The sequence below is a fragment of the Oncorhynchus masou genome, chromosome 24 (genome assembly GCF_036934945.1).
Source record: "Oncorhynchus masou masou isolate Uvic2021 chromosome 24, UVic_Omas_1.1, whole genome shotgun sequence".
NCBI classification, from domain to species: Eukaryota; Metazoa; Chordata; class Actinopteri; order Salmoniformes; family Salmonidae; genus Oncorhynchus; species Oncorhynchus masou.
In genome coordinates, this window is record NC_088235.1 from 46,677,138 (window position 1) to 46,690,122 (window position 12,985).

At 41.5% G+C, this 12,985-nt stretch overlaps 1 protein-coding gene across 3 annotated transcripts in view; it reads right to left on the reverse strand.

The window, feature by feature from the left end:
- Positions 1–12,985, reverse strand: part of LOC135512263 (GDNF family receptor alpha-1-like) — a 139,671-nt gene that overhangs the window by 96,712 nt on the left and 29,974 nt on the right. For 2 of the 3 annotated variants that reach the window (XM_064934109.1, XM_064934108.1), the window contains 2 exons: positions 11,497–11,799; positions 9,818–9,901 (listed from right to left, as the gene is read on the reverse strand). In XM_064934109.1, the coding sequence (XP_064790181.1) occupies positions 9,818–9,901; positions 11,497–11,725 (313 nt within the window). In that variant the 5' untranslated portion in view covers positions 11,726–11,799. Of the gene's footprint in view, positions 1–9,817; positions 9,902–11,496; positions 11,800–12,454; positions 12,836–12,985 lie in introns of those variants that run through there. The other variant, XM_064934107.1, reaches the window with a different exon arrangement.

Sequence of the window (12,985 nt, forward strand, 5' to 3'; positions counted from 1 at the left end):
CTTGTCCAGATGGGTTAGGGCAGTGTGCAGTGTGGTTGAGATTGCATCGTCTGTGGACCTATTTGAGCGGTAAGCAAATTGGAGTGGGTCTAGGGAGTCAGGTAGGGTGGAGGTGATATGGTCCTTGACTAGTCTCTCAAAGCACTTCATGATGACGGAAGTGAGTGCTACGGGGCGGTAGTCGTTTAGCTCAGTTACCTTAGCTTTCTTGGGAACAGGAACGATGGTGGCCCTCTTGAAGCATGTGGGAACAGCAGACTGGTATAGGGATTGATTGAATATGTCCGTAAACACACCAGCCAGCTGGTCTGCGCATGCTCTGAGGGCGCGGCTGGGGATGCCGTCTGGGCCTGCAGCCTTGCGAGGGTTAACACGTTTAAATGTTTTACTCACCTCGGCTGGTGTGCAAACCTCTTAGAGACTTACCCTCTAAAGACTCACAGTTGTAATCGCTGCCAAATGTCATCTATTCACTCAGGAATACTTATGTAAAATATTTCAGTATTTAATTTTTAATAATTTAGCAAAAATGTATAAAAACATGTTTTCATTTTTTCATTATGGGGTTTTGTGTGTAGATGGGTGAGCAAAATATTTAATCCAATTTAAATTCTGGCTGTAACACAACCAAATATGGAATAAGTCAAGGGGTATGAATACTTTCTGAAGGCGCTTTAGTTATTTTAAGTTGACTATTTTTAACGCAAAAAAGCAAGTAATAGAATATTTAATCAGTGATGAAAGGGATCTTTGCAAGAGGGAGGGAATATGATTTCATTGGTCCTCAACTCACGGCTCAGATACTTCATTCAGGATAAGTGGAGTTACTCCTGAGTTAGCCTGACCCAGAGCAGGTTAGTACTGAGGGATTCATTGCCATAGAAATGTACCTGGCTAAAAGGTGAGCCACATTTGTGTGACCTGTTATCCCAAGTTGAACTCAGAGTTGACCAAAGTTACCTCGCTAACTCCTCAAACCTGATTTGGGGGATGTTTACTGTAATTTATACTTTCAACAAAAGTAAGACGTATATGGATAACATCCACACTATTTAGCCTACAAATGACAGCTCACGATTGTCTGGTAATTATATTATATTTAAGTATACATTCAAATGATGGATTTACACGAACTAAACCCAAATGGAAGATCTGAAGATGTCACACCCTGATCTGTTTCACCTGTCTTTGTGCTTGTCTCCACACCCCTCCAGGTGTCGCCCATCTTCCCCATTATCCGATATGTATTTATACCAGTGTTCGTTTTGTTCGTGAAGCCTACCAGCGTTTGTTCCCCTGCTCCTGCCTGTTTCTTGCTCCTGTTTCCTTGTCCTTCCCGGTTTTTACCATTCTGCCTGGCCTGACCCTGAGCCTGCCTGCCATCCTGTACCTTACCCTACCTTACTGGATTATTGACCCCTGGCTGCCCTGACCCTGAGACTACCTGCCATCCTGTACCTTACCCTACCTTACTGGATTATTGACCCCTGGCTGCCCTGACCCTGAGACTACCTGCCGTTCTGAACCCTTTGCACCCTCTCTGGGTTAATGACCCCTGCCTGCCTTTGACCTGTCGTTTGCCTGGCCCTGTTTAAGGAATATATATATATTTTTTTGACACTGTCTGCATCTGGATCATACCTTAAACATGATAGAAGATGAGACAGGCTATAAACAGGCAGGAGCAGGGGAACAAACGCTGGTGGGTTTCACGAACAAAACGAAACTAATCAACTGTCCATCCCCCTTTGTTTTTACACTGTTGCTACTCACTGTCTATTATCTATGCATAGTCACTTTACAAATGACCTTGAATAACCTGTACCCTCGCACATTGACATTGACATTGACTCGGTACCCTCTGTATGTAGCCTCGTTATTGTTATGTACATTTATTGTGTTACTTTTTGATTGATTAGATTTTTTTTACTTTAGTTTATTTAGTAAATAGTTTATTCATTATATTTATTGAACTGCATTGTTCGTTAAGGGCTTGTAAGTAAGCATTCCATGGTAATGTCTACACCTGTTGTAACAAATAACATTTGATTTGGATTTGGAAATTAGAATGTGAAAAATTAGAATCTATGTATCAATGGCCTCATTCAACATACTTGAGATCAAGAATGGCACAAAGCCAAAAACAGCTGGATACTGGAGACATGTATATTTTCATGGACGTTTTCCAGGAAAGTTTCTTGACTAAAACTGTTATTAAAAAGGGGGGGGTTCTCTCAAGACATTTGCTGCAGCACAAATGCTCTGTACAGTCAAAAGACTACTAATATTACCAGCCATAACTGTATTGTTAGGGGATCGGAAAAAAACACAATAAGTCAATGGGAAATATCATTATACTCATGGTAACGTAATTATTTTTAGGGCAATATCGGTCGAAATATTACAAATAGGGAGGTTCAAGATCCTCGTAAGACATCACATTAATATGGAGGGATGTATTGCAAAAGGAATTGCAAAATGGCATTATACTGGGAAAGTTGGGTTACCGTGGATGAAAATCCAGCACTTGCAGAAAGAGTAAATTAGGACTACATATATAATTATTTAACTACCTGTACCATACATGTGAGCGAAAATAGTTCTAAGTAGCGTCAAAGTATTGTTGTCTGTTACTTTACTCCAATCATGAGAGGGGTGTTAGAGTTGACTTTTCTTTTTATAAATAAAAAATAAGGGGTTTAGAATTGATGCAAACAATTAAATTGGTAGAACTCACAATCTTTCTCCAAAATTAAAGCTGATCTACCACTAAAAACAAAACATTAAATCATGATTAAAAGAGTCACAGACACACAGAAAAACCCTCTTGGAAAAAAAACCAAACAGCTAAAAAGGGTTAAACATCTACATGTACACTATATATACAAAAGTATGTGGACACCCCTTCAAATTAGTGGATTTGGCTATTTCAGCCACACAGATGTATAAAATTGAGCACACAGTCATGACATCTTCATAGAAAAACATTGGCAGTAGAATGGCCTTACTGAATAGTTCAGTGACTTTCAACGTGGCACTCATAGGATGCCACCGTTCCAACTGTCAGTTCATCAAATTTCTCCCCTGCTAGAGCTGCCCCGGTAAACTGTAATTGCTGTTATTGTGAAGTGGAGATGCAACAACGGCTCAGCCGCCAAGTGGTAGATCACACAAACTCACACAACGAGATCGCCGAGTGTTGAAGAATGTAGCGCATAGATATCGTCTGTCCTCAGTTGCAACACTCCCTACCGAGTTCCAAACTGCCTCTGGAAGCAATGTCAGCAGAACGACTGTTCGCCGAGAGCTTCATGAAATGGGTTTCCAGCCACACACAAGCTTAAGATCATGCACAATGCCAAGTGCTGGCTGAAGTGGTGTAAAGCTTGCCGCCATTGGACTGGAGCAGTGGAAACGCATTCTCTGGAGTGATGAATCACACTTCCCCATCTGGCAGTCTGACGGATGGATCTGGGTTTGGTGCCGAATGCATAGTGCCAACTGTAAAGTTTGATGGAGGAGGAATAATGGTCTGGGGATGTTTTTCATAGTTCAGGCTAAGCCCCTTAGTTCCAGTTTAGGGAAATGTTAACGCTATAGCATATAATGACATTGTAGACTATTCTGTGCTTCCAACCTTGTGTCAACAGTTTGGGGAATGATCATTTTTTCTTTTATTTTTTCTTTATTTAACTATGCAAGTCAATTAAGAAAAAATTCTTATTTTCAACGACGGCCTCGGAACAGCGGGTTAACTGCCTGTTCAGGGGCAGAACAACAGATTTGTACCTTGTCAGCTCGGGGGTTTGAACTTGCAACCTTTCGGTTACTAGTCCAATGCTCTAACCACTAGGCTACCCTGCCGCCTAGCACAATGCCCCCGTGCACAAAGCGGGGTCCACACAGAAATGGTTTGTCGAGATCCGTGTGGAATAACTTGACTGACCTCAACCACATCGAACTCCTTTGGGATGAATTGGAATGCTGACTTTGAGCCAGGCTTAATCGCCCAACATCAGTGCCCGACCACACTAATGTTCTTGTGGTTGAATGGAAGCAAGTCCCTGCAGAAATGTTCCGACATCTAGTGGAAAGCCTTCCCAGAAGAGTGGAGGCTGTTATAGCAGCAAAGGGGGGACCAACTCCATATTAATGCACGTGATTTTGGTATGAGATATTCGACGAGCAGGTGTCCACATACATTTAGTAATGTACTGTATGCACTTAAAGGTCTTGCCCATCCAAGAAAAGTATCCTATGATAGAGTATGTACGCCTTTGCATAATAATCAATTGAATCCTAACCAATGAAAAAAAAAATATTGTACCAAACAACTACAGTAGACCTTTTTTTGTATGAAGCCAGTGAATATTTCATCAAACATGGTTACTCACGACATCTATCTGACTTTATACTGACACCTCACTGTTTGCAGTATGGATAATTGGCATGCATCTGGGCAGAAAAGCAATAGATGTAGCTGGCACATGTGGCGCCCCTGCTGATTCGAGCTGTCAGGAGCGTTGATTAACTGTGATGAATCACTCTCCCACTTTATATCCAATCAGAAACCTCCCAGGAGAACTCCATTCTGGTCACCTTTAACTAAATTATTTTTTGGCTGCATAGAGCTAGCTGCAGGGACACGGCTGCAACCTGATGCTGCTGTTAGCATTATTCTGCCATTAAGCTGCAGCTGTGAGAGTAATGTCTGGAATGGTGTCTGTGTATTAAGCAGCTAAAGCCCCTCGACCTGTGGCTAAATCCTCCGTGTGACTTGGAAGGACAGCTATGGACTTTTGGATGAAAGTCAAACAGACAGACAACAACAGACATCCAGGAAGTTATGTGGTATTTGAAGGAGTATTAAAAATCTTCATTGAGATCTAATATTATAATCAATCCCTACAGCAGCATTCCCCAAACTAGGATTCGCCTGATTTGGAAATGGGGTCACAAGAGAAACTTGTCCTTGGTTCATAGAACCGAATCGTTAGGTCCATAACTTCCGGTCGCCACTAGATGCGGTTGTAAAAACTGGCTTTTTAACAGTTTCATCTACTGAAAGATAAGACTCTGAGAATCACATCCATGTCTTGTGTTTCCCTCTACAATGCCCACAAGGACTCATTAGAACAGAGTGGGCAAGACCAGGCACTTAATCAGACTGGCGGGAAAGGAACATTATCAATGATGATGTTCTTTTCTACACAGAAGGTCACACAAAATGATTGCTTGTGTATCTTCCCAATACCTTCCCAAATCTTTCTGATACATTTCAGTCACTTCAACACATACTTCTTTAAGATTGAAATATTGTCCAAAAATGCTGCCAGATGGAATTGTAATAGACTGGCATAGCCCCAATTAAACGAGTAAACATTGGCTATTGATTACATCACATTCTTTACATGGTGGGGTCATGGTGCAAACATTTTTGGGAACCCCTGCCCTACATCTTCTAAGACGGACAATGAGAGTGGAGGAGTCAAGACAACCCTGTGGAGAGTCCCGACTCCTCCAGACCGATGTGCATTGTGGAACCGTATACCTGAGCTCCAGCAACATAGGGATTATCCTTTGATCCAGTCCAACAGAAGAGCTCGGGCGAAAAAAACAAATCAATAGTTTTTTGTACTCACAGCCTCAGGTTTCTATTTTAACATGCCTGGCTATTGATTAGCTTTCAGATGAGAAGTCTCCCTACGACATTACACTCTAGGTGGATTTTGGAGTCTTTAGCGGAACAAAAAACCCTTGTAAAGTAGGAAGGAGGCAGCAAGGAAACGTTAACAGAGAACACCTATCTCAGTCAGTGCTCACTGAGGAGGCTGAGGCCACAACTCTAACAGATAAGAGTACAGCTGCACCCCAACATCAAAGGCCCAGGCTTGGCCTGTGATTGACACATCCTGACACAAACAGCCAGACGGGGGAAATGGAGCTGCTTTATCAAAGTAGCCATTTTAATGACATTTGTTTGTCAGGTGGCAGAGGGAATATTGATATGGAAATGCTACCATCAAAGACATCTCCTTTTTATATTCTCTTTCTCTCACACAAACATTTTCAGTTGGGGAAAGTACAGAGAGTCAAACACCAAAGCCATAACATTGAGAGTGGTTTTGGTTGGTTGGTGGAATCTAGGGTTGGAGCTGTCGTAATACTTCTCCCAACACATCAGAAAGTGCAGAGGTACTCTTGAGTCCAAACAACACAAATACTGTTCTCCCCCATTCCTCTCCCTCCTCTCACTCTATAAGAACCCAAGTGGCAGTCTGTCCTCATTCACCGCTGGACTCCGAGTTCATTATAAGAGTGGCATTCCAACAGCAGTGAGCTGTGTTGACAGGCTCTCAGCATCGTGTCAGTATGGGGATTTAAGGTGCTGTGTGGTCCGTCTGCAAGGTTGGGACTACATGGGTTTTCACACATACACAGCTCAAAGACTTCAGAGAGAATCCTTTAAATGCTTTAAATGCCACTTTTGCATGTTTATGTGCTGACCTCATAATCAGCATCATGATCTGTCATCAGCTTAAACCACAAAAACATAATGGGGAAAGGTCATCTACAGGTCTTAGAAAATAATGGAGTGATGTAGAAACTCATCTTTATTCATAGTAGCACTTCCCAGATTTTTTGATGTCCTTATCCTTTTTTCACCGCTACCTCATCATATAGGCAATTTCAGTCCAGCCAGCCCATGCTGCACAGAAGACTCTGTTTTACATTTTGTGTCATATTTGACCACGGGTTTCATTTTTCTTATTGGCGCACTGAACAGTAAATGACAATTGGCTGACATTTAAAAGGGGCTTTATCTACAGAGTGATTGTACCATAGCTATATCTCTGTGGCGATAAGCCAGACCATTTTTGAAAATTTCTCCCATTTCCTCAGTTTAAAGCTACAGTACATCAACAACTCCTTTTGGTTTAGACTTTGAAGAGTCAACCTCCAATGTTATTCCACTCATACAGCAAACAAGCATTGTATTATTCTAGTTCTAAAAATCGAGGGGGGGAAAATATTTACATTGGTCAGTATGAGAGGCTCCAGACCAGTGAGTGTTCAAGACTACGGTAATATGAAACTGTGCTGTGTATTCATCCATTTCCTCCACTGCTTGCCTCTTCAGCAGGGGCAAATGGTCTGGGAGTAATGCAAGTCCACTTGAATCTAGGAGAAATGGGCTCTCACTGCCTTCTCTATGCATCAGTGCATCACAAGATGGCAAACTGGTGGGTGGAAAAGGAACAATTTTATTGAATTCTCTTCCTCTATTCTCCATTACGTTCTTGCTTACACACACACACATGCAAACGCACACAAAGGAATGCACAAAATTAATTCAATGATCTGGTACGTCATCCATGAGCAGGTGCACTGTGGTGAACTCTGCATGTAATTGAACGATGTGTGACTGTGTGAGTAAACCATTTACTTTCAAACATATTTAAAGAAGGGCACATCCCTTGAATGAGATGACTCACCATGTCTGTCATATGACAGCAGTTGTGACTTTTGTGACCATTGACACAGGAACTACTCCAAACTTAGTATGTTTCACCTATACCCTAGCCTGGCGCACAGGCAACAGCATGACACTTCTTGATAATGAGAAGCAATGAGCTCTGCAGACAGCGGAAGCCCAGAAGCATTCAATGAGCCATTTAATAGAGTGAAATAGACATCAATATAGGTTGTTCCCACTGAAAGAGACTTAGGGTTTCTATGAAGAAATGGAGGGGGAAATAAACAAGATGCACCGCTTGTATTAAAAGAAGAAGTAGAAAAATACAAAACTCAGCTCCAGCAAAGAAGCATGTTGTGGTCCCTGATGTTATACATTTGCAATCTGCAGATTTAATTCGTGTTTCAAGATTTTGTAACTTTTTTGGAGCTCATAGTATTCTCAATGTGAATTAAATGGCAAATGTAGATCACATCAAAATGAAATGATACGTTCTGTTCCTGGGATGTACACTCTACTGAAGTTTCTCATGTGGCAACTTCCACCACATTAAGAGACTGACTTACTCATACTTCAAAGTGACTCACCCTGACTCATCGTACGGCTAAAAGCATTCTATCTGCCCGGAGAAAATATTTGAAAATAATTAAATTAAATTAAACTTAGAACTGTGTGCTGTGCACAAACTTGTGTGTGTGTGTGTGTGTGTGTGTGTGTGTGTGTGTGTGTGTGTGTGTGTGTGTGTGTGTGTGTGTGTGTGCGTGCGTGCGTGCGTGCGTGCGTGCGTGCGTGTGTGTGTGTGTGTATGTTCATGCAATCACGCTCAGTGCTCTCCATATCTTCCTCACACATTTCTGCTGCTGTTCTAATACTATTCTATTATTTTCTCTTAATAACAATTAAGGACACCCAGTGTTCTTTAAGGCAGCTGTGTACCTTATAAGCTTCACTGATATTGTTCCAGCTTTATGTCTGGTTTAGTCCTTCGGAAGCCTACAGTACCCAGAGTAGAGGTGGGAATAAGGACTGTAGGGCCTGGGGGTGTGTAGGAAAGATCAGGAATAAACCTCACTATAATCAGGAGGGTGCATAGGAGAATGCCCAGAGTGTCACTGGAGATTATTAGGCTCAGGTCCCAAGCAGGGGCCTATTACAGATTCATTACATCTCACAATGCCTCCCTTTGTTCCTTACTATGAATCAGTCGGCTGATCTATGAGTCCTCTAAGCCTTACTGAGACAGCCATGTTATAGGGCTGCCTGGGAGTAGGGGTTGTGAGAGGCACTGTGTTGACCTAAACCTCTCTGACACCCGTCCTGTCTCCCCTCTCACCCTTATTGTCTCCTTCTCACCCTGCCTGGCCCATAAATCTCTCATGATGAGGTGGAATGGATGATCTGTGAGACCTGTCGCTAAGAAAGAAATGTGCAACCGTCAATCAACATAAAGAGCTTTTCAAAAGGGAATAAGAAGCACCTTCAGATTCTGAGAGCTCTCTCATAAATCTCTCAGGTTCTGGTAGCTCAGAGCGGAAAATGTCTGGGGCTGTTAATATGAACTATGCTCCTAATATGAACTATGCTCCTAGGCGACAAATGGAGCATTGACGTTTGGCTGTATTCTAACTAACATATACAATGGCTTATGAGCCATTTCCACTTTTCTGAAATTGGAGTCATTGTTCTGGAAACGTTATTTGGATGTCTCTTATTTGCCCAAGCACCCTTCAGATTTCTGCTGTTTGTCTCTATCACAATTGATGACAACATTGTCCCATTTCAATGTGCTCATTAAACTAATCTCAGACTCTCTTATTCCCCATCACTAGCCACACAATATGCCACCTCACACGCACTGGATGGGAGTTCCTCATAACAAAGACCAAGGCATCAATGGATTGCGCCTATGTGATCGAAAATAAGGGAGAATATTGCCATCTAGAGGCGGCTCATAAACTACCAATGCGCAGATCTGATTGTTGACAACGATGTGCGATTTAAACACAGGATGTACGATTTAAACACAGCCCAATAATGTATGCTCCAACGTGACGCATTTTTTTTTAATTTTACCAACTCCACACCACCATACTGTGTCGAGCTCTCATTGGACACTCAGAACTATAGATCTCCATGCAAGATCACTTACAATGGACATGCATTTCATTGGGGCGAAATAGGGAAAGTGTGAGGATTGTAAAAATGTTTAAACACAATTCCACTAAGAACATGCACAGCCAGCATTTAATCTGTATACTTTCACAAAGAAGCCAGGCGTCCATCCATGAACATCGTAATATGTGGCACAATCGTAAACTCTTAATAAATCCATGTCCTTACCTGAAATAATGGGGGCCAGTCGGAACATGTCAGACAGCCGGCTATTCATGGTCTCGTAAGGGGAGTCCTCCAGGAAATCGTTCCCTGAAAGGAATAATGAAATACAATGTGATTTGTAACATACTCCTGCAGTCTTAATAGGCATGTAAATGTTGCAGACAAATAGATACACTGAGAAAAAAAACACAACATGTAAAGAGCTTTCTCTCAAATTTTGTGCACAAATTTGTTTACATCCCTGTTAGTGAGCAATTCTCCTTTGCCAATATAAGCCATCCATTAAACAGCATGATCATTACACAGGTGCACCTTGTGCTGGGGACAATAAAAGGCTATTCTAAAATGTGCAGTTTTGTCACACAACACATTACCACAGATGTCTCAGATTTGAGGGACCATCTAATTGGCATGCTGACTGCAGGAATGTCCACCTGCGCTGTTGAAAGATAATTGAATATTCTGAAACAAAGCTGAAAATGTTCCTGTTCTTCCATGGCCTGCATACTCACCAGACATGTCACCCATTGAGCAGGTTTGGGATGCTCTGAATTTACATGAGTGTTCCAGTTCCCGCCAATATCCAGCAACTTCGCACAGCAATTGAAAAGGAGTGGGACAACATTCCACAGGCCACAATCAACAGCCTGATCAACTCAATGCGAAGGAGATTGGTCGCACTGCATGAGGCAAATGGTGGTCACACCAGATACTGACTGGTTTTCAGATCCACATCCCTACTATTCCCAGTTATGTGAAATCTAGGCTTAGGGCCTAATGAATGTATTTCAATTGACTGATTTCCTTATACGAATTGTAACTCAGTAAAATCTTTGAAATTGTTGCATGTTGCGTTTATATTTTTGTCCTGTATAGCTAGATAGAACGATTTCATTTAAAGAGCATGCACATGGGTTATTGTTTTCACTAAATGTTTGTGAGCTACCATGGGCTGTGTTTAGACACTACTGGATATTTTGACCTATAATATCTGATGTTAAAAGATCTGATCTGATTGATCAAAAGGCCAGTTGGTGAAAAAATATCAGAATTGGGCTGCCTGTCTAACAGCTACCTTTACACAGACAGCCAAATTCTGATATTTTTTCCACTAATTGGTATTTTGATCAATCACATCAGATCTTTTCACATCAGATATTCTTCAGAACTGATTGGTAAAAGGACCAATCAGTGAAAAAAAGATCAGAATTGGTCTGCCTGTGTAAACACAGCCATGCAAATACACATGGGATGGGTATCTGGGTCAGTCAATGTCCATGCTGCCCAACAACTCATTAGCCTACAGTTGATTAGGTATAGTGGTCAGTTGCACAACTGAGATCCCATTCTGCCCCACTGGCCACTGGGATTAAGCATTACACTTTTTTGTGTATGATCAACTCCAAGATAATGAGTGCAAAGTGCCTTTACACTCGATTCATTCCAAGAGATGTCTTAAGGATATTACCTTTCCCAGTATGCACTGGTGGTAAAGTTCACATACCTAATAATCGTTTTCTTACTGAATCGGTTTTTACTTTAGCAGTTTACATGGTCCAGTAATACATTAGGCCTAATCATACAGCAGGTCTGGGATTTAAAAAAATATATATTAATGTATAGACTTCTGACAATTATTGTGTGCTTGCTGTGTTGTAGCCAACTGTAATGATAGTGCATACCTTGCAACGTCTGATAGATTCCCCAATAGATGCGAAGGCAGTTCTTCTCTTTCTTCATGCCCCTTTTACACCTGCAGTTGTACAGGGGGCTCTGCTTGACTGCGTCTATGGCACTCCGACATTCGTCCTGCGCCTCCAGTCCAGCCACCATGCTAAAGTTTCTCTCCTTCCCTCCAGCAACGCACTGTCTCATTGTCCGATACTTGGTACTGCATCCTTGCTCCTTCATACACTGCTCACTCGCCTTGACACAATCGAGGCGGTTGGGACCAGAAAGAGCATTCTCCTGGGCATACAAAACATCTGTGGAGAGAATAAATAATTATAGGCTAATAATAATAATAATGTTTCTGTCGTGTATATGTTAAATATTGTAGACAATACGCGATTTGGTCTCAATAAATATTCAGAGATTAAACTAAATGAAAGCAGTTTTAGATATTGAAATATTGATTTTATTTTATTACGCAACTCCATACAATTAAGGTGACAATAACAACAACACAAACATCTCATAGAGTACTAGTCAAATACGAGCGTCCAATGCATTTCATAGCCTATCAATTTGTGCAACAAAAAATAAACAAGTAAAGGATAAGTAAAGTTATTAAATATGGCGTACATGCTTTTGCAACGTCGGCTGTAACAAGGGTAGGCCTATATAGGTTATGATAATGAATTGTCACGGTCTTTAGTTGTGTCTAGTTCAGAATTAGAACTCAATTCACTTCGATTAGTATACATGAGCTCGTAATTGACTTTTCACTAGTCTTTGGGCATGACACGCATTTGGATGGCCCATTTCGCTCCATAACGACCACCAATTTGGCTATTTATTTATCTCAGCTGGCCTCTAACTGATTATCATTGTCAATTTACAAATGTAGATTATATACTGTATGTTTACACTAGGCATTTCCCGTGTATATTAGTCATAGGCCTTGAAACTAAAACTTACCTAAAAGAGGCAGAACGACATAAAGAGTGACGAAGATCATTGCGTATCTATCCGTGCGATGCCTTGTTACAATGGAATTGATAGAACGTCTAGAAAAAAAACTTCGTGCTTTTATTCCAATCTATTCAAATCCATTGAAAACATCGGGGCATGAGGTCCGACATTCGGAACACATCCAGCTGACTTCATGCGTAAAACATTCCAACCCAAAAGTACTCCAATTTTGCGGCAGGCAACCGAAACCATCAACCACAGAATGATTTTCTTTCCGTGTAAAAACTAAACAAAAGACAACGATAAGATATCATAAGGAGACAACACGTACGGGCCAGAGTGCTCTCGGAACTCCAGCTCGTAGGATGCCCGCGTGTGTCTGAGCGCGCGATGATGCTGTGCTCAATAGTGCAGTGACCACAGCCTGGCAGCAGCAGCAGCAGCAAGGCAGAGGAACTTCTGCATTTCAACGTGGATTTCGGTGGTGACAATTAGATACATTTTGTTATTAAACTTTTTCAGGCACATTTTCTTTCT